At 35.0% G+C, this 23137-nt stretch overlaps 1 protein-coding gene across 1 annotated transcript; it reads left to right on the top strand.

Annotated features, from left to right (window-relative positions):
- The first annotated feature begins 1122 nt into the window (after positions 1-1122).
- On the top strand, positions 1123-20157 carry FGL1 (fibrinogen like 1). The gene is made up of 8 exons (XM_053976766.1): positions 1123-1290; positions 5128-5201; positions 10357-10537; positions 13012-13171; positions 13873-13970; positions 14912-15000; positions 15556-15743; positions 19614-20157. Exons 2-8 carry the CDS (start codon positions 5136-5138, stop codon positions 19771-19773), a joined length of 942 nt encoding a protein of 313 aa, XP_053832741.1. The 5' UTR covers positions 1123-1290; positions 5128-5135; the 3' UTR covers positions 19774-20157.
- The last annotated feature ends 2980 nt before the right edge of the window (positions 20158-23137 follow it).

The raw sequence follows: 23137 nt of genomic DNA on the forward strand, positions 1-23137 counted from the left end.
ATTAGTCTTCAATAGGAGGTACATGAAGGGCAATACAAGACCCTGGGATTAGCTCAGTTGGTCTGAATGTGGGTGCTGATAAAGCCATGGTTGCAGGTTTGATCCCTGTGTGGGCCATTCACTTAAGAGCTGGACTCAATGATCCTTGTGGGTCCCTTCCAAGTTAGAACATTCTGTGATTCTGAGAAAAGATAGAGAGAGACCACTTACAAGGGCATGTAGTGAAAGGACGAGGGCAAAGGACTTTAAACTGAGAGAGAGTAGGTTTAGATTAGATATTAAATTCTTTACTGTGAAGGTGGTAGAACAGAGAAATTGTAGATGCCCCATCCATGCGAGTGTTTGAGGCCAGGCTGGAAGGGGCTTTGAGCAACCTGGTCTAGTGGAGGGTGTCCCTGCCCACAGCAGAGGGCTTTGAACTAGGTAACCTTTAAGGCCCCTTCCAACCCAGGGCATTCTATGATTATATTGTGAAATGTAAAACTCATTTTATTGCTATTCAATATTTCCTTAAGACTTTTTTTTCCCCAGCACATTCCTTTAAGCATACTCACTGAATAACTTGGGAAGAGCCAGCACAGAAGAAGGGCAAACAGTAAAAACAGATTGTATTTTAAAACATTCTTTGATGTATTCATCTGGCTCTTAAAAGCTTGTTTAGAAAATGAATTTGTCTGACGAAGTCACTGAGACACTGTGCTTCTCACTGCCTTGAATAAAAAACACATCAGACAAGATTTTTTTGGTACTTTTTTATTGTTTCCTTCAGCTTTATCTGTACTATGTTTGTTACTTTGGGTTAGGTTTTATTTAGCTTTTTTTTTTTTTTTGTTACACCTTTGACATGTAACTTCTAGTCTGAGTGATTATTGGATTTTTTTCTTAAATCCATTGAGTCTGTTACATTCTCTATGTACCTCTGAAGCCTAAGAGATTTAGTCTGTGACTATGGAAAGAACTGGAGTATAAAGCTGAGTATGATACAGAGAGCAATTTCTTGAACCACAACAGTGAAAGGGAATAGATGATCCTTTGTTGGTTTTGGTTTATTTTTGTTTCAGAAGTGTTGTGTTAGGCACAGAATTACCGTCATCTCCTTCTTATGTTGCAATTTAGTCTTGATAACTGCAGCTTCTCAGCAGCATTCCAGCCCGGTGACTCATAGCAGATGTAAGCCTCAACTCTGCAGCACTTAATAACAAAAACAATCGCAGCTTGGGAAGGGCTCTGGAATTATTTGCATCAGTTTAAGAAGATTTAACAACTTTGAGTTCTGTCCAGAAGTTAAAGGTAAACATTTAGGGTACCTATGAGGGAAGAAGGAAAACATTTGGCTAATTTCTATAGTTATGGTTTAAAAGTAATTTGTTTTTGAAGGCCATATAACTGGTGCAGTATTGATAAAGATGTACGAATGTTTTACCACAATCTGGCTATTTTCCTGCATTTCTAGGTGGTTAATAAAACCACTATTTGAATCTGCAGTTTCTAAATTTGTATTACTGTACAAACAAGGCTGCTTTTAGAACCAAAAAGTAAGTAAAATAATGAATTATTTTTCAGATGAGGAAAACAGGGCAATTTTTGTAACACCACCAAATTTAAACAAAACAAAATCTGTGCATGAGTTTAATAATTTTAATTTTAAGAAAGCAAACAAAAAACTTTCCAGTAATTTTCTATTCTTTTGGCAAATTCTCTCTATTATTGTATTTATTACCAATGCAAGTCTTATTGACACTGCGCCAACAGAAAGAAACAGGCATCTGTATTCCATCTAGTTTGCTGTCTCTTAAATTCAAAAAACATAAGAATATTCTAAATTTTCAAAATTTTCATAGCACAGAACTTCTTTAATGTCATCAAATCTATTCAGTAATTTGTTATTTAAAAACTTGGAAAAAACATCAGATTCAGGGGAAATTTGAATATAGGATTGACTGTGTGTGTATCCTTTAAAAAAAGCCTAGGCACAGAGAAGAAAAAAGATGTCTTTCTAGAATTTTGATTCCATAGCTTTGGAAAAAAATTCTGCCTAACTGTACAATGCATATTCCAGATGTAATCTTGGAATAGTAAATGAGTAACCCTGGGGATAAAATTTCAAGGTTTCACAAGACTTGCACTTAAACTTAATTTGTTTAAAACAGAAAGTGATTTTTTTTCAGTTAACCATTAGGGGCTTGTGTTTCAACTTGAAAATATAATACCAAGCTTTTTTCACTCTAGCATATGATGTGTGATAATTAATCTACATGTCTACTGTCTGAGATTAAGATTTTCCTGGAAAGGGATATCCCCTCTACAAATTTATGGTTTTTTTTTTATTTTTGTTAAATCAACACAGGTATTATAAAACAAGTCTTGGAAGTCTCTCAACAGTTGCTAACTCTTTGAGTTCATCTGTGACTGATTAAAATTTGTCATTTTTTGCAGGTTTTTTGAGTTAAAGATTTTATTCAATTGTGTACTGTCAGCAAATAGCAATATAACAAGGGTAATTATTTAAAGGTCTGAATAAATTTGTTTAAGAAACTGACTTTCAAAGGAATCTTCCTAGAGCAAGATGTTGAGCTTCCCTTAAACAGAATTTTAGGTTTTCCTGTTACTGAATACCATGGATGTGCACCTTCAGGGAATTGTTACTAACACAACCTCTACTGAAACTATTTTAGAAATGTGGGTAAAGTGGGTAAAGTAAGTAAAAAGTTACCCACATTAATTCCATGTCTGAACCTGATGATTTAATGTATCCAAGTGCTTTGAACGTGTAAGGGGCTTGACCCTATTTACCACTTTTCTTGTCACTGTAAAGTTGACCACTCAGTGACTTGTCTTTCATTCATAGTGAGATTATATTGTGAGCGGCTGCAGGATCAATACTCCATCTTGAGTTTACTGTCCAACTTGCTTTCTTAAAAATAAAACTCCAGGATTAAAATATCTTCACCAATTTATTTAAGAGTATTATTATATTTTACTATGTCTTTTGAGCATGTTTTAGTTCAGCACTAAAGCTGAAATGCTAAATTGTCTCCCAAGTGCAGTCCTTAGGAAGCTTCCCACAAGAGGAACATTCTATAGAAAGAGGCATCCTTAAATAGAAAGGTGACTTCATCTAACGATAACAAACTAAACCAACTGTACACACTCTACACTCCTCAGCTATTCATTCTTTTTGTGCAGATTGCTCATAGCAGCTCATACATGCTGTAAAGGACTTACCTGCCTTGATTGTACCTCATAATGTTCTATATTTTTTTACTAACATAAATTTCTCTGAACAGTATCCAAGATTTACTTGATAGTCTTTTTTTAAAAAATAAGAATACTGTTGTAAAGTTGTTCAATCCATTTAAGATTGGGGTGTTTTTTTTAAGATTGATTGTGGTATTCAGGCATTCACAGTCAGTGAAATCATGATAGAACAGTTCAAATACTAAGAATAATGTGAGGGAAGATACTGTGGTTTCATAATTAAAATAACAGGGATTAAGTAGAGTACATGAAATATGAATCCTCCAGTGAAGAAAATAGTCCCTTCTCTCTTAGAAAACATATTTAACATATGCAAGGATTCAGGACAGCAGTTAGCAGAGACAGATCATTTGCAGGCTGTCCAGATAGCTAATGTACTCTTTGGTCACTCCTGTCACAGACAGTGTCATCCCAACAGATGGCAACAGCTGCTTTCAAAACAGAAGGGACTGTAATAGCTATAACTACTAATGTAACTTTACTAGCTGTAATTTTACAAAGCATCATAAGTATTTTGTAGGTAAGTGTTGAAATCTGAGATTTGTCTGGGCTGTAATTTCTGGCCTTGCATGAAGTTTTCAGATATTGGTGAAAATACAGTTGGACTTCTCCAATTTTGCACAAACTTAAAAACATACTTTTCATAAGCACCTTGTTTATCTTTGTACTGTAAAAAGCACAGTATGCCAAAAAGTTCCACTCATGTTTTATATTTATTCCTGTAGAAACATGAGTGGAAATTTTCATAAAGTTGGTGTTTCAATAAACACATGCTGGTATTGAATCATTAATCTCTATTATTAAAGTTTTGCACTTTGTCTAACCACAAATGCTTTAAACATGTCACCATCCTGGGAAGCACTCAAAAAATGGAGATGTGGTGCTTAGGGACAGGCTTTAGTGGTGGACCTGTCAGTATCAAGTTAATGGTTCAACTCGATGATCATGGAGATATTTTCCTTAATAACTCTAAGGTAGGAAAAGCAGAGTAGACACATATTCTGGTTTAATTAAGTGTTAACATATGCTAAATGAAAATATTCATAGGTAAATGAAAAAAAAAATCCTCAGTTGATAGCTTGCAGAAGTTTAAGTAATTAATTCAGAATAATTAATGTATAATCTTTGTAAATATTTTACTTTGTAAAAATTTCTCCTCTGTGAAAAGCACGTCTGTCTTACAAAACAATTTTGAAGTTCTATCAGCTAACATTTGCAAGGCAGTGAGATAAAGTGGTGATTGGTTTGGCCTATAAAATAATTTTCATACAAAAAAATGGGGTTTAAAATGCTGTGGGTCATACAGTACAAAGTATCCATAGCTATCAGTTTAAAGATGCCATTCTTGTCACCATTGGAATAAAAGCTGATAACTATTTTGAATTTTTCCCCCAAATTACTTTATGACAGTAAAATTACCTTGATCCTCTCCTCGTGCACAAATCTTTAGATCAAGGACAACTAGCCCAATTCAGATTTTAATTACTTGTATGACAGGGATCTTTCTCACAAATTTAAAGGGCCAACAAGGAATATTTCCCTGTTTTTCAGCTTGTTTAAAATGTTTTTGCTTTTGAAAATAAAATGTGTGCTTTTGAATCTTGGATAGCTGTCCTAAAATACATGGAGAGCTCTAATACAAAGTGGCCTAAAAGGACAAATTCTCATTTTACTGGCTTTTGGAGTTGTATTTTATCAGACTATTTTAGACATTTGTAATGAATCCTGCATGCACATAATATTTACAATTTGCAAGAAAAGAATTAGAGGTTAAATAGACTCTTTTGAATAAGATTTAAGATATCAAGTGTAAATTTTAGTTTTAATGCTTAAGTTAACTAGTGTTTCCATTGTTCCTCTACTTCACAGCTTCCAAAATGAAGATTTTGATAATGATTGATTTTGTCCTTGCAGCTAGCTTGATGGATGTCATTGGCAGCTCTGTAAGTTCTAGTAATTAAACTTTTCTATAGAGTTTCTTCTAAATACTGCATACCTTAACCTCTATAGTGCTCACAATGGACATCCCCTCCATAGTTCTCACACAGGATGGCAGAACTTTTGATGGAAAATATTAGAATTCATTTTAAAAATGAAAGAATGAGGAAATATCTTCAAATGGTGTGTAGTGGGGACAAGTTTCCAATAAGGGAAGAAGAAACAAATGCATAAATTTACAATGAAGATCCATCACTAGGTAATGTCACCGAAGAAAGAAATCCAGTCAGTTTGTGACTGGATCTGATATGAAAGAGGAGACAGTAAATCTTTCCTAAAACAGGTATCATGGTGCATGGAGGCACATTGTACAGAAGGGACATAAGATGGTTATACTACCATTCAGGTGTAATGCTAACTCAGAATAACTCCTGTAGTTTTGAGCAGCATACTTACAGAAAGGCAAAGCACAGGAACTCCTAAAGTAGTGGCTGCAGCAGTGCTGTTTCTGGGCACTGACACCTGGTATGCAGAATGTTTCTGTCCTTTTCCACCTTGTCCACTTGCCCTACAACTTTTTCTCAAACAAGATCCATAACTTCATACTCTTACTTTTTTCCATGTAACTACATTGTAATACACACCCAGAAACAATGATCAAAGCTCCTTCACTTCAAGCTTCCCAAACCCTCTCCTACACATTCTGTTTCTCCAACAAAAACCCTAATAAAATCACACTTACTCCGCAGTTTAAAATACTTCTTGCCTCACCAACCCTGCACTGCATATCATGGGTGTTCTTAGTGGTTTTATATCTAGGTCCTAAATAGGAGAGACCTAAAGGGATTGAATTCTTGATTCATAATTGCCTAGGTTGAAGTAGTTGCTGAATTTACAGCTATTGTTTGTGCCTTACATTACCTTATGGAAAACTTTTGTTCAGATAAGTAGGTTTATAGAGGCAGAATGGGAAACACCTGACTCTCTAATCACTTTTGCTCAGTGGAGAAAAATATTACTAATTTCTGCAGAGACCTACTGAGAAAAGAGGCATCACAGTTAAATGCATTTACTTACTTTTTAATTATTATTTTTCATTTAGAATATTTTGGACTTAGCTGACCTTCTGAGTAAAAAATGGTAATATTCAGAACTTCATCTCACCTTTTAATCTAATTAAAACACTAATCTCAATATAGAGTTATTTTGGAGCTAATTTATATTCTGCAAAGTATAGGAAAATAGCACCACAGGTAAAAGCCTTGTATTTTTATAGTTTTCATGAAGTATTCTGAGTCTAATTTGTAGCAATAATTTTAATGGAAGGTCACTGGCTGCTAAATAATTCACACAATAATGAAAGTGAATGCACATTAATTGCAGCAGCTGGTTAAATGTAGGATTTTGTGCCCAAGAGCAGAGCTGTCAGCAGTTGTTAGATAATTGCTTCTCAATGTGTAGTGTAAACAGTTGCTTCTCTGAAACAGAACAGGTTGTGTTCAGTCTGGTTTCAGTCAGTGGGCACCACTGTCCACCAGAGATAGACACAGTAAAATCCACATTTTGTTGAGTATTTCAACATTGTAATGGTTTAACTTTGGTCCATATCTAACAAATGGAATAGCAGTATGTTAGAACCCTATTTTACATTTTGCTTCTTTATTACTCCAGCTGTGCACTGGTTTAACTTCAATGTTTTTAAAGGATTATCCTGTGAAAAAAGTGTAGCAGCACATTGAAAGAACAATCTGGTAAACTGAAGATCTAAAAGCCACATTGATCCAATTGAAGTTACACTTAACTTGTGATTGTCTCATGGAAAAAATAGACATGGAATTCCAAATATGAGAACTGTGGTTTTGCTGTTCAGCAGCAAAAGTCTAATGGGATTTGTCTGGAGTTGACAGAGAGAGACATCAATGAGAAGGCTGAAGTCAGGGAGAGAAGAGAAAGTCTCAGATACCAGTACTTTTCATACATAGGTTACTTTCAAAACTGTTTCTGCTCAAGCATTTTTTTTCTTATGCTGTAATTATTCAGTACGGCTAGTCATGTCTTGATTGTCACTTCTAATTTACTATCACTTCCTAAGCATTAAGAGCTTAAAACCTTTTAAATAAGGAAATTGTAATGTGTAGTGTAGATATATCAACTCTTCACCCCATCATGAGTGTATTGTCTGTAAACCAGATGAGAATCAGCTCATAGTTAGTTTTTCATTTTTATGAATTAATTCATAAATTTTAAGTACACAATAGCAAAAGATGGTTTTTAAATGCAAGTTTAAGAATAATATTTAGAGACACAGCCTGTTGCAGACTTGTACTTAATTTGGTTCAAAGGAAAGGACCTTTTATTATGGTATATGAAGTAGTGTCATACTGAATTTAGATACCAAATTTTTCTAAGGTAAGGTAATATTTTTTCATAAGTTCACAAGTTCTATACTTGTACTATATAATTTAATCACAGCAGGAGAATGGCTTTTAGCAGTATGAAAGGGGAACTGATAGAGGCATTTCTTTCACCTGAAAGAAACACAGGTAGCTGCCTGTAGCTGCCTCTCCTTGAATGCCCTGTCCCTTGCTCTTTCCAAAATGGAAGGTAGCTCTTTGTGGCTCACATCTTGCCATGTGTCACAGAGGTTACCCACCTGAAGTCTTGTCTATGAAATTGCAAGGGCCTGGCAATGGGGGTCACCATTTCCAGGTCTCTCCTATTGCATGTTACTATGTTCTCCAAGGTTGTGAGGACTGAGTTAAGACTGATACAGGCTAACCTTCTCAGTAAAACTGGTAACTGTGGCATGGTGGCTTCTTTATCACTCTTGACTTAGTATGATTAGAATAAATATTTGGTCTGACTGGGAACATGGGATTTTTTGGACAGCTTTTATTTTATAGTTAGCATTAGCTCATCAGGGTGGGCCTGGAAATATTTTTTAAATACTTTTAAAATTTATTCACTCTTTCTCAATCCACCTGTGCGTCTCTTTCTCTCTCTCTAAAGCTCTGCAGTCCTCTGTAATTTTCTGTATTCACACAGGACTAGACAGACAATTTGCAGACACCTGTCAAGAAAGCCTCTTCTGAATCTCCCATTGAATTCATTCCCACTGAATAGAAAATTCAGCTTTTGTGAAGGGTTTGTATGAAGCTGCAGATACAATTGAGACAACCACCCTGGAAAGGCTGCACAATAAATAGTGCATCTTTTTTTTGTAATATGCAACATGTCCCACATTAACCAGTGCATACAGTCAAGTAACATCCCTCTAAGCCACTGTAGCAACTTTGTCTCTGTATGTCCATATATTTTAACTATTTTTTTCTCTTGTTTCCTGCTAGAAGAACAGGATGATATGCTAGGCATCTCGTATAGCTATCAACAACCGAACAAAGATTTTCAAGCGAAGGTTCTTAAATAAGATAGACCTTTTGGGCTCTTACAGGGTCGTTGGCCGCTGTGTCCCTCTGAAAGAGGTGTTTGGGAATTGTGCCTCTGGCCCTACAGCGTCCCCTTGTGGGCAAGCACCGCCACGGTGCCCCGGCAGCTCCTGGGCCGGCCAGGGCTCAGCGCTGGGCGCACAGCGGGCCGAGCAGCCCGACGTGGACAGCCCAAACACAGGCTGCTGAACCTTTCCCTCTCGAACAGGTCGCTGACAAATTGCCTAGTTATGCCACATTTGTGTATATATATTTTTTCCCATTCTTTTATTTCACCGTGTGTTTTAGATTGCAGTTAAGTATGAATTAAAGCAAGTCTCTGACACACTTCAGTAATGCTTAAGGCAGAAGTCTGTCTTCAAGATTGTTCTGCACAGTCTTATGATCAAATTTTTCAGTGTAACGAAATATTTCAAATGGAACAATTTGTTGGAAGTGTTCAAGGACAATGGATGAAGCCTGAGCTTGATGCAAACAAAGTATGCAGACACCACTGAGGTGTACCTCTCTATGCACAGCAGTATGCTATTGCAGATATTTCTATAGTTTAGTGTGATAGGGAAATGTTCTGAGATATCAGTTCTTCCATATGAATGGCAAATATTGCAGGTCTACATGTAAATAATGCTTCCTATGTATAAGGTAGCACCAATTTAGAACTACAGCAAATTTGATCTTACCTGTCAGATTTCCGGAAAGTCACCCTTTGATTTTGCCTTTACAGTGCTAGTTATGCTCTTTTACAAGCTACTAAACTCTGCTTATATAAAATTTCAGTGTTATTGATGCAAAACCTGTGTCATGTTTCCAAAGGCTTTTCTCCCTCACACTGAAATCAAGTTTATTTAATATATATTTTAAACCATACAGACTGTTTTAATTTAAGTTCTCCAGATCAGGTTCTGTTCACTTTGGCTATTTTACCATAGTCTTTAATCTAAAACCAATTACTCATTGCTCAGCATGCATTCAGCATGTCAGAATTTGGAACACCTATTCTTGAGGGTCAAGTGAGTGCTAGGTAACACTGTATCAGAATTACATTTCCCACCCACTCTGCATGGCAAAATTAAGTGCAAAAGTCACAGCACAACATTAATTTTTGTTTTAAGTTTTATTTTTCGTGTATATTCAGGGCTTCTTAGAGACTATTTTAGCATGCCAAAAATGAGCTTAAACTTTAACAATATTTATGTTGGCAATGTTAGGATTCTTATCATAAGAAGTGTGTAACTTAAAAGCATTCAAAAAATGCACTATGATGTTGAAAACATATCCATGTGGATTGCATTTCTTTAAATCTCTTTAGAGCCTTCACAATGTTAGTAGCAGGCTTCTCTGGACAGAAAAATCTCTATGCATGGAAGATGATAGAAATAGGGCCTCCTTATGATAGGGCCTGTATTATAGTGTTTTTCTCCAAAGTCCTTGCTGCATGTTTGCAGTTAGAGCTGGTAGCACTAACGAGAAGGTCTATTTGCAAAGCATTCATAATATGTGTGTTTTATATATTACATGCAGTAACTTATGAAATAATTTTAAACAAAGCAGCAAGAGAGATGGAAGTCAACATAGTGTCTGTGGGATATTGTGACCAAAATATTTTATTCAAGTTTAATTTTATTTATGGTTTGATTGCTTGACTCTTTGTGTCAGATGTTAAATATCACATAAAATTTGTTGATTTTATAATAAGATGTGTTTTCCTCTCTAGGATTTACAGAAATGTTTTCAAGAGCAGATACAACTTCAGGGCCAGGTGAGGCTTCTGGAACATCGTGTGAAACAGCAGCAGTTAAAAATTATACAGCTCTTAAAGAAGAAAGAGATTCAGTACAGTGACAGAGAAGATGAAAACAGTGTCATTGACTTGGGAGGAAAAAGACAGTATTCAGGTTAGAAATGAAGCTATTCTTTTCAGTTCCATTCATTGTAATGATACCCAGAAGCTTTAGCACAATTTGGCCTATTGAGTTATTGTTTTAAAAACTCATTGTAGAATGCTTAAAACACAGTGCTCAGCTTTTACCTGGAACTGTTGTGCAGGGAAAAAATGCTAATGTCAGATGGTAGAAAGCAAATCAGAATTTAAGAAGTTTACTGATTTATTAGTAGTGGATCATTTAAAAACAATCAGGGGACAATAAATGATGCATAAATATCAGCAATACTACAGATAAAATCCAATAGTAGACATTTACAAAATGTTAATCAGGAGTTACAGATTTCTAAACACCATTCTTTGGCTAATGTCAGAAGTTCTAACAATTTCAAAAACAACTAACAGGATTAGTTCACATTCATACATTCAAATGGTTGCCTGGGCTACAAGCAACTGACTTTGTTCCAATCTGTAAAGTCCCTGAGACATCCATATTTACATACATAAGCCTGGCATAATGGCATCTGCATCTCACTTTAATAACATTTTCACTGAGTTGGATTCAGCTCATGACATCACAGCTCTTAAAATCCTGGTTTAAAGTTGTTTTTCTAATTTCACCAGCACTCTGGTGGTGATCCATTCCTTATACAGTGGAAGGCTTATAATAAATACAGTGGAAGTAGAGAATAAAACATCATCCAAACTCTTGATATAATAAAACACCATCCAAAACAATAGTTGGATTGAAAATACAATTTAGGAGACTGACTTCTAGATGGTGTTTGTTTCTAGCTGTCCAGTGCTAGAAAGTCTTAACTACTATTATTTTTAATAGCCTTGCTTGAATATGCTTGTAGTGCTTATGTTGCTGGAAGAAATACCAATATATATATATATATATATATATATATATATATATATATATATATATATATAACATTTGATCCCAAGGCATCAAATATAATAAAACACCATTAAAATGAAATTAAAAGCAGTTGTAAATCTGACTTAAAAATTTTAGCTGTGTATTTATGTACTGAGCATCCTGGAACACTTTATTTTTATTATCAGGGCTGACTCATTTGTTACTGGAAAAGATTATTAAAGCCACATTTCTCTGAAAGGTATTTGCCTTTCTTAGCATAAGCCTCAAATTATTCTTTTACAATGTTATTCTAAAAAACAGATCTAACTTTTTCCTGTTTCTGCTTTTTTTTCCCCATTATTTTTTCACATTCTTTACAGCTTGGAAAATGCTTTTCCCTGTTCATACTGCATTATTTTCTCAAACTGCTGTAGCATTTTAATATCAACAGATCTGGGTAATTTGAGTTAGATAGTGAGGGGGAAACTCCACACTATATACACCTGCTAAAAATTAAGATATGCTTGTGTTTTGCTGACCTACTAAGAAATTAATGGACAAGAAAAGCTATTTTCTCTAAGCCAATCACACATTCTTTATAAAGACAACTTAGCTGTTATTTAAATCATGTTTTCTATTAGAGTTTATTCAAATTCTGGCATAATATAAAGTGTTTATTTTCTATGTCTAATCTTCATTGACACTTTCACTGAAAAAAAATGTAATAGTTCATCAAGTTCCAACCAGACCTGGAAGTTCAGCAATTCAGAGAATTCATTAAAGCTAATCAGCTCTACCTTAGCCAGGAAAAACAGAAATGCTAAAAATTATATATCTTTTCTGTATGACTGCCTGATGATAGATTACATATAAACAAAGAATGCCTTTCATTTCTTAATTCCTAGAGGAAAGTATGTAAGATTATACAATTACATTGCTCTGAATTTTTCAGAGCTCCATGAGCTCTGAATTTTTTTACTGTTGTAAATTATATTCATCAACAGCAATGTAGACCAGATTGTGAATGGTACCAAGCCAAAGTGGTATCATTTTACACATACACTGCACTTTTTGGGCATAGTCTTCTGTATATTTTTGCACCTATTTGGTAGAAGGGACAGGAGAATCAGGCCTTGCAATTGTTTCTGTTTTTAACACTGGAGATTCCATACTTTTGTTTCTGGCACTTCTGCAAACTTTCTGGACATAGAAGTACATGTTTGTTTTTAAAGGTTACTGTATGTTACATGTAATTTTAAGGTTGTAACAAGATTCTAATGTGGATGATACCACTGCAAATTAAAAGTGACACCACTTAAAACAGAGGAATTATTTTGCTATTCAAGTAGAAACAAAAATAGTAATATTTCACAGTGTGAAGATATTATTTCAAAGATATATCAAAATAATTACAGCCCAGCAAAGCTTTAAAGCAACACAACTACAAAAAAATACCCAAAAGTCAAAGAAATGTGTTTGCAGAGACATTTCATTTTATTAGTGTGGTTCATATGTGACTTCTACATAACATGACTTGATTACTGTTACTGACTTGATTTCTGATTTTGCAGTAAGTACAGGACTAAAAATGCTGTGTCCAATTAATGTTATGTGAACAGATTGTGCAGAAATCTACAATGAAGGCCATAAGCAAAATGGATTTTATAAAATAAAACCAATCCAGAGTCCTAGAGAATTCTTTGCATTCTGTGACATGTCTGAAGGAGGTGGTTGGACTGTGTTTCAGAGACGTTCTGATGGCAGCCAGAATTTTGATAGGTAGGTACTAGATTTGGTAATTAAAACTGGAAACAAAGTGAAGAAACATTAAACCAGATGCAGCTAAGTTAAATCTGAACTTTATGAGGTATAGGAGTAAGTTGTTATCCCAGATAAAAGGGAGGAATGGTTATTCTGTGGGACAGCCTCCAGATGAGATACCACTTCTGGTTCTAGCTGTCTTCCGTGAGATATCCGTTCTAGTCTTTTTCTGACAACTTGTGCTTTTGACACAAGGACACTTCAATGTCAAATGCGTTAACAATTGTTGGAGCAAGGACTCTTAATGATAAGGAAAGGATGAGATTGCTTTCTGCAATTAGTAAAAATCCAAAAAAAAAGAAAAATATAAGTGATCTGAGGGCCCTTGGAGTAAAAATGTTCTTCACAAATGTGTCTAGTGGGAGGATGAGAAATTACCTAAGTTGAAACAAGAGAGGTTCAGACTGGATATAAGGAGAAACTTTTTCACCATGAAAAGAGTCAGCAGGTACCCCAAAGAGAATGTGCAGTCTCCATCCTTGGAAGTTTTCAAGATCTGAACGGACAAGCCCTGAACAACCTGGTCTGATCTCATGGCTGATTCTGCCTTAAGATTGAGGTTCCTTCCAGTTTTAGTTATTCTGTGATCTAAAATTGTATTATAAAACATCCAAACAAACTTGCTTTTTTGATAAATTAGTAATTTATACCCATTTCAGACTCTGGGCTGACTATGAAGAAGGCTTTGGAAATTTTGTTTTGAAAAATGGTGAATTTTGGCTTGGAAACAAAAATCTTCATTATTTGACTAATCAAGGTAAGATTTGTATTGTAACAATAGTCTTATTGTTTCTGTTTCTTTGCTCTTTCCAGGCCATTTTTTTGTTTCCTCTTTTTGTTATCATAAATCCTGAGTTCTGTTGTTAGTCTCCATAGACTTCTCTAAGTTTCAGAAAAAAACACATTGGAATATATGTTTTCTAACAAAAGGTTCAAAACTGTCCTTAGGCCACTGGCATACTGAGAGCCCCTGTGAAACAGGGAACAGGAGACAGGAGTCTACCTTAAAAGAATTGTCTCTATCCATTTTCCATCAGCATCACTAACAGTCCAGAGACGGGTATATACTGTACCGAGACACTTATTCAGGGCTTTCTAGGTGGGTGGGCTATTACATGGAAGTAGTTCTAGTCCAGTCCTGTTGATTAGGACAGTAGTAGAAAGTTATTTCCATCTTTCTAATAGTCACTCAATGTAAGCTAACTTCTGCTCTGTTGTAGAATGCTGCCCACTGGCTGAGCTATCTAAATCATATGGAAATCAGTGCCATCAGGATGTGATCCTAGTATAATTGTTTTATTTTTAGAGTATAAAAATATAATTTTCATAAGTGAACATTTATTGATCAATTTTCACTATGCTTTCATTACCACCTCAAATATCATACTAAAATGTAAAACCTGTAAGGCCATCTTTTTTTACAATTTTTTTCCTACATTTGAAAATTTGTATTAGAATAATTCTAAAATTTTCTAAGCTGAATAGAATTCACTCAGGTGAATAAAGGCAAAGAATAGCAATATATGCTTTAGTATGTATAAAGAAAGAAGATAAATCCCCATATAATATGCTGAGGTGATAGAGATTCATAATAAAGACATTTTCTTTTAATCTTTTACTGTAATGTCCAGTTCTGTAAAGTAGTGAGATAGGCTAGTTTAACTAAAATAATTTGGTTGTTTTTTTTTTTTTTTTAAGGGAATTATACATTAAGAATTGATCTAACTGATTTTGAAGGAGAACGACGTTTTGCACAGTATGCAAGATTCAGAGTTGCAGGAGAAGAGGTAATAAAATATTAAATGACTAAAGGTTTTAATGAAAATGTGGATTCTGTAGACAAACAATAAACACAAAAAATCCATAAAGATTTGTGTAGAACCTTAATACCATATTTTGTTTCTTACACATGCTTATAATTTTCAAATACCTAATAAAAGTGGTTTACTCTGATATATTAATTTCACACTTTCTGTAAGAGATATGAATCATTTGGTTTAGCAGACATGGATAAAAGCATCTTTTCTATGTTTGTTGATATTACCAACAATAATGGTAGAAGATATGCTGATTTGCTAATGTATACTGCAAACTAGCCCTAATGTTGGTTTTTTTTGTCATTGATACATATAGTTAATGACAAATTTTATCCCTGTTAAGCATCTCTACAGCCTTTAAGTATTAAGTACATCGTGTTTAAGTGGCAGGACATTTCTTAGCATAAAAATAGCAGCAAATAGAACAGGCTAGGTTCTTCTTCGTGGTTTTACTCTCTGACATGCTAAGGGCTAAAGACATACAGGAATTTAATTTTTTTTTTATTTCTTCACATATTTTATTAGCATTCTTATGAGATGAATTGTGGTGAATACTCTGGTACAGCTGGTGATTCCCTTACTGGTGGATTTCATCCTGAAGTAAAATGGTGGGCTGATCATCGAGGAATGAAATTCAGTACTAGAGACAGGGATAATGACAACTATGAAGGGAACTGTGCTGAAGAGGAAAAGGCTGGCTGGTGGTTTAACAGGTATTTTGATTTCATATGGGTACTGTCAACTATTCTGCTCCATGTGTATTCATAAAATAATAACATATGATAGAAGATAGATTGGCATTGTTCATTTATTTGCAATGTGCCCTTGTCCCCTAGCAGAGATCTCAGTGCTGGTGAGACTGAGGCTCACCTTAGAAGGGACAGCACCTAATGTGCAGCTCAAGCTGGTCTGTGATTGATTGTGGCATTTGCCACAGGTCATCTTTATTATCAGACAGTGAGGAGGAGATAATTCTGTCCCTCTGAGGTAACTAGTTTTTACACAAGTAGGTCATGTAGAGTTTGCTGATACATCCCTGCTGTACTTCACTCTCACATTTCTCTTGTGTTGCACTAGACCAGATGTGGCAGCACTGCAAATATCTGACAAGTTAAACTAGTGCCAGGTTATCAAGACTCATTTTTTTCACCTCACTTCACAGTATCTCACTCTTGTTATTCTTTCCAAATGGAGATGGCAATGTGTCCACTCAGTTTCTGTCAGTGTGCATGTCTGAACTGAGTGAAAGATTTTTAAAAATAGGGCTCAATAAGAGAATTTAAAAATTCTGCTAACATGCAATATACCAACTCAAAAAGAAAGGATAAAAATGGTAGCCTTAGCTTGTACAGATCAGCTATGTTCTTTTCTGTAATTACTTAAATAAATATAGCCATGAAGATAAACTCTGCAATCTAGCTGTGTAAGAGAGAGGCTTAAAATACAGCTCAGGGAGGCACACTACTCTCTCACTGTGATCTCAGTTCACTTGGCAAGAGGTGCCAGGCTGGATCAACTCCTTTGTTTCTGTTGTGTCATCCTTTGTTGCTCTTTTTAACTCCTCATTTGCCAAATTCTGTTTTCATAAGTAGTCTGTGACCACCTTAACTGATTTGATGTAGCTATTAACTCAGTGTTTCACAATTTACTACTTATTTTAATACACTTTAATATATTTGCATAGATAGCCAATCAGCAGAGTTTGAGACTTGGAAAAAGTCACATGTAAACAATGTTTTTTTACATTTCTCAGAAAAGTTAAGATGTAAAAGGGAAAGGCAACTATGTTGGAGCTTCTTTTCCCATTAAATCAGAGCTTTTGTAAATTTAAAGGAGTATCTGGACCTGAAATCATATAAAACTGATATCATGCCATGGATTTCATTAAGACTGAATTAACAATCACTTTTAGACCACTGAATATTTTTTTTTTTTGCCTTTTAAAAGCATCTTTTTAATATTGGATTGATCTGGACAAAAGAATGACCACTTTGCAAAAGTAGCTGCACAGCAGAACTTGACAGCTATTTATACCTTGTAGTTGGTGCTACATAACTTCTAAAGATAGCTAACTCCTACTAGGCTACTTCTTATTATGGTCGTGTAGTTCAATCTCTTAAAGTGACAGTCTGGCTTGATAATGAAAATTAGTTACTAATAGTGTCATTTCACTGTTTTATTATTGAATTTTTAATGTTAAGCCTAACATAAAACTGAACATTGCAAAATACTAGAAAATGTCAGTATCATTAAGTCCTACTCAAAAGGACAGTACTGGCAGAGAAAGGAAAGCACTCAGAAACACATATTTGTCATGCACAGATTAGCAAATATAGAAGGAATTAGTGCTCTTGGCTGGTTTGCATAAGAGCTCCCAGCTATGAAGGAATTGTTTATAGCCAGCTCTATGCTATCAGGACTAATGAAATACAGAAAAGCCCAGATAATATGAAAACCAAGGGATGTGACACAAGCGAGGCCACATGGAAGTAGCTCAAAGCTAGTTTAAAGCCACCAGTCTCACTCCAGCTCAGCATTTGTTGTCCTGGACTTCTGCAGAAAAATGGCCCCTTTTGTAAGAAAAGCTCTAGCAGAGATTTTTATCTTGAATGCAAGGCCACAGAACTGGGTTCACTCTGGTACTACCTGCAGTCATAAGCTTTCCAGTACCCAGGGCATTGCAAAGCTCATAAGTAGTTCATAAGTAGTGAGATAAAGTTCATAAAGGTTTTTAAGTAGTGAGAGTGAACAATTCCAGTTGGCCATCAGCTTATTCTCTCCCAGCACTCCCATTTTGTTATGCCATGTATAAATGGTAAGAGGGATCTATTGCCCCAAGGCAACAACCTGGAGCCAGATATCACTAACTCAAGCTTCCTGCCTTACCAATCATTCCAGAGACTGCATAACATTCATGTAGGGTCAGTGGAGTCAATAAATGCAGACAGAATTCAAAGGGTTCTTCAGGGTACCAACTCCCATCTCTCCATATCTGTCACACAGTTAATACATAATTCAGATAAAATATCCATGGACAGTTGAGAGTTGGGTGTACTTTTGAAACTATTGCAGTGTACTTTTTAACTTTATATTAGCCTATTGAAAAGATAGGAGGAACACAGGCTAACATTAAGGTATTTATTGACTTGTGAATAATGAATGTTTTTTCACAATATCTTATCACATGCCAGTTGTTAACTTAGTATGTACAGTTACTTCGGACAGCATCTAGTTGGATCCTGAATACTCTAATTTTCACTATTCATGCTTCCCAGCACTAATTAAGACTTTTTACTGGCTCATATTGCTGTTGGCAAAATTATGGTGTGCCTTTTTGCGATTCTTTTAATGAAATCTGTGTTTTGATTCAAAGTAGGCAGAGTGCCTGCTCATTGCAGAACTTGTATGATTAGAAAGATTATGTCAGCTCCGATAAAAGTTCATCATTCTCAAAAACAAATTCACTTTTGATGTCCACAATTTATAAGCTTTCAATTAACACATTATCAAAATTGACTTTAAAAATTGTAAGCAATAAATAAGGATATATAGATGAGAATTTTCCTATGGAGTTTTTCTCATAGTTTTTATCTCAGTTCTCAAAAACTTTGAAAATTAAGTATAAGCAAAGTCAAAAAGACTAAAAATTGCCAGTAACAAAAATCATAAGGTTTATTTGGAATATTTTCTGTGTGCATATTTTCTAAAGTCTGCTTTTGAAATCCATCATGGTGTTCAACAGCTAGATATTAACAGCATTTATAATGAAATACTGAATTGGCAGATAAACCAAGCTGATTCATCACAATGTGCTGTAAAAGGAACAGCCAGTTTGCTCTCCACATAAAGATCTAAGCTTGTTTCTCATAGAAACCAGGCATGTATCAAGGTTGTGCTGTTTCCTTTTCAAGCCTTTTGGGTTTTGCTAGGGTTTTTTGTTTGTTTCAACCACTGTATTTAATAAACTATAACTGCATTTATGCCTGAGTCTCTTAAAAAACAACAAAACCCCCTCAACATTTTGTAGTCAAATAAAATGCCAGCTCCGGTGATCCAGTGAATTGGTACACGCGTGTAATTAGCTGTCAGAATTCATCTTTGTAATAGAAGTCCACAGGTGGGTAGGCAAACTGATGGTGGTATTCAGGTTTTGTCATACAAAATACCATGTGGTGTAACTGGAAAACTTAAGGGGGGCTACTCTGGAACAACAGAAAAACACAACAGTATTTCTTTCCCAGAGTGTGAGGTATGCCCTGCTGTCTTCCATCCTGAATAACGCTGGAAAAATTTCCCACTGAAATAAATTAGCAGGAAAAGCTCCAAGAGCTAGTAATGACAGAAAACATGGAAAGAAAAAGCAGCACTTTTGATTAAAAGAAGCAAAAAACATTTGCAGTTCTTCCCTAATTAAAGCACTATTGTTTATGCACACAGAATCCACAAATGCAAATTTATGCAGTTGTCAAACTAGGCTGGCATCTATATGGCAAATTTTTTTGACTTGCAGAGAAATACATAACAAATGCGTGGAACTTTTCAGCAGGAGGCCTTATTGCTGTTTCCCTTTACTTTCCCACCAGGTGTCACTCTGCCAACCTCAATGGTTTGTACTACAGAGGTCCCTACACTGCCAAGACAGACAACGGGATTGTTTGGTACACCTGGCATGGGTGGTGGTATTCCCTAAAATCTGTTGTCATGAAGGTCAGACCTGCAGACTTCGAATGTAATATTGTTTAAATATTCTATTAGCATGATTCACCTGATTAATCTTTTAGGAAATTCATTCCAATCTAAAACGGATAGATTTTACTTCTCAATCTATGCATATATAAATTTGGCATAATTCCTCTGCAACCAGTAGTTTTGTGAGATGTAAGTAAGAAGATAAGCTAGCCTATGCACCTTTAGATACAAATATTAATGCTAATGGATCCAGGCATTTTTTAAAAAAGGCAAGTGTTCACCTAGGAATAAGGACATCTTCATTAAGATGGCGAATTTTTGGCTTTCAAGTAACTCCAAATCCTTTCACCCTTAAAACCAACAGTATTGTTACTGTGCTATCTCAAAAACGAAAATTAATTGTACTCACACAATAAAAAAAGCCCTACTCAAATAGAAGCATAATATTTACTCAGTGGATGGAACATACCTGCTTTGGAAAGGTTCAAGACTTTAGAAATGAGTTTCCTGTAAATCCCTCTGATGTAATGGTTGCATGTGTTGTGTACATAGTATACATAAAAGGTTTAAAGAATGAGGCAGGGAACTGAAGAAAGAGAAGGGGTGCTACCAGGGTACAATCAATTGAATCCAGCATAGAGAAGTGGATTGTCTGTTGTTTGCTGAGGCATTTCTAGGGCTGGTCACAACATTTCAATAATTTTCAAATGTTTCAAAGCGTTTTTAGATGGTCAGTAAATGCTTTTCTCCTTCTTCATAACCGTAATGCTTTTTCTTTTTCGGATTTACAACTCTCTAATTTTGAATTTCATGTTCAGTCACTTCCTCTCCTCTCCCTATATACTTGTCTAAGCTCTCTGGGCTTTTCTCCATCTCATGTTGCATATCCATATTTTTCTTGTACAAGAATAATGGCAAGAGAGACTTTGCCTACCCCTGGATTTTGTACCTGGCACTACAATAGACTCTAATAGCCAGGAATAACAAGAGTTGCTGATTAGTGCTTGCTGCCATGGAGAAGATAGGAATACTCTCTAGAAAGCTATCCAATGAAGTGTAGTCCATTTCTGCTGGGCAGATGCAAATGAAGAACTCAAAGAAAATATAGACCTAAGCTTGCTTTCCTAAAATAATTTTGCTTTTGTGGTTGAACTGCCACTCTCTCTCCCCCTGTCCAAATACAGTTTTGAACATGGCAGCCACTTTCAATCATGCTTAAAATAATTGAAACTAAGTTTTGGTAAAGGTCAGTTTATAACTACATTACTATGAATACAGGACAGCTGAATTGTAACTCTCCATGGCAATTTTTCCTTCCATTTTCATCCTCCTGAAACAAAAGTTTGTAAAGAATCCTTGAGAATTGCATGGAATAAGGGAGAGAGGATGTTTGTAACAATGGAGGGGAAGAAAAAGAGTTCTTATGAAACAATCTCACTCAGTAAGATAAATCATGCTATACCTAAGCAAAAAAAAAACAAAAAACAAAAACAAGCAAACAAAAAAGTGTGGAGAAAAAAACAGGGTTCAGGCAGCTAAAATCATGTTATAATGTAAAAATTGTGCCAATGAAAATCTGCAGTAGAGGTTTTAAGTTCTCTTTTTTTGTGGTAAGAGCAAAGATTCTAGATAATCCAGTCTTTTTCTTGATGTATCAACTGACACTGCGCTGGAGATTTCTAGCCTTTAGCACATCCCTGTACCTGTGCATGAGAGGAGCAATGAACAGTTATTCAACTGCTTCTTTTGAGCTTTGTTTAATTAGTTACACCAAATTACATTCAGTGTCTGAGAGGAAGGCCCATCATGTGTGTGTGTAAGGGGTAAGGGGGGTAAGGGGGAGGAAGGGAAGTAAAGAGAGAGAGAGAGAGAGAGGCAGAGATAGTAAGAGAAATTCAACATTAAAACACAAAATCTGATAAAGTATTTTAATTCAATTTTATTACATAACTTAAATTGGGTTCTTATATAACTATGCATATGTCTGTAGGTATGGGTTATTAATAAGGTGATGGAAGTTTTGGAGTAGTTGAAAAAATGTTGTAAGTACAGTATTTCCCATAATGATTTTCAAATTATTTTTCCACTCTAAGAGGAAAAAGCTTTAATTTTTTGGGAAAAAAAAAAAAAAAAAAAAAAAAAGAAACCAAACAAAAAAACCCCAGAATGCCATTATGTAGAAATTGTAAAAACATCTTTAGTTTTTCACAGGAAAATTGAAAGATTAACTCATTAATTTGGAGAGTATCAAGGCAAATTATATTCCACCAAAATAAAAGACAAGGAGGATTTATGCATAGGAAAGATGGATTTTTAGTACACAAAAAAAAAAAAAAAAAAGACTTTCAAAATGTACATATTGTGTTCATAAAATCTATGATTTTTTAAAAAATATACTGCAACATAAATCCATCCTCTTTTTTTATAAGAACCCATATGAAATCTTTTGGCTGAGTTAAGGTGCTTTTGACATATTCTAATATAAAATTTAACTCCTTTTCTATAATGTAAATCTTAAAATGAAGAATCAAATCTGTCATTGTACATTTTTTAATGCACTTATATGTTTATTTGGACTGAATGCTTGTCAGAATGAGGAAGCATGTAGCATATTGTCAGCAATATGCAAATATTGTATTTAATTTCCACCACTTTTCCATGGCCTTTCTTTGTGCAATAAATCTTTCTGGCCACATGAAAAGCATGTGAAAGTGTTGTAATTCAAAATGGTCATATAATTGTTCTTAAATAAACAAACCATTTATTTTCAAAAGGGAAGTTTTAATAGCTACCAGGCAAGACACAAGGTTGGAAGAGAATTCTTTCCTCTGTTAGGCTTGCCTGTTCACATGAATTTATTTCCTCAACAGGTACAAACATGTTCTAAATAGTCTTTATTATTACAAGATAGCAGAACACAGTTTATTTTTCTGCTGTTAGACAGAACATTGTTCCCAAATAGCTGAAAATGAATACATTCTATTTCATAGAAATCATATAACTCAAAAGAAGAAGAATAAGAATTGAGGAAATAACAATGAAAATGTTTTGTCAGTCATGTTAATAAAGAACATAATGATATCTAGAGCAATGTGGAATCAAAAATATATCTTTTTGCAATATCTGTTCAAGGGAAACACTCTTGTATTTTATTTCTGTGTCTGTGTTCTTGCATTTGCTCAACATATTGGAGAGTAAAAGAATGGAAACCACAATCCCAGATAAATTAAATGAGCAGTAACAGAGCCTTTTATGTTACAGCATTTGTTTTCCCTAGAATATGTAGAATGCATTGATAGAGCTAAGGTACTGCAGTCTGACCTATGGCTTTCCACTGGAGATTCTTCTCTTCAGCTCTACTGTCCTGCTACAGTCCACCTCTCCTCACCGTTCCCAAAACTGGTACTCCTCACACCAA

The sequence above is a fragment of the Vidua macroura genome, chromosome 4 (assembly GCF_024509145.1).
Source record: "Vidua macroura isolate BioBank_ID:100142 chromosome 4, ASM2450914v1, whole genome shotgun sequence".
Lineage (NCBI taxonomy): Eukaryota > Metazoa > Chordata > Aves > Passeriformes > Viduidae > Vidua > Vidua macroura.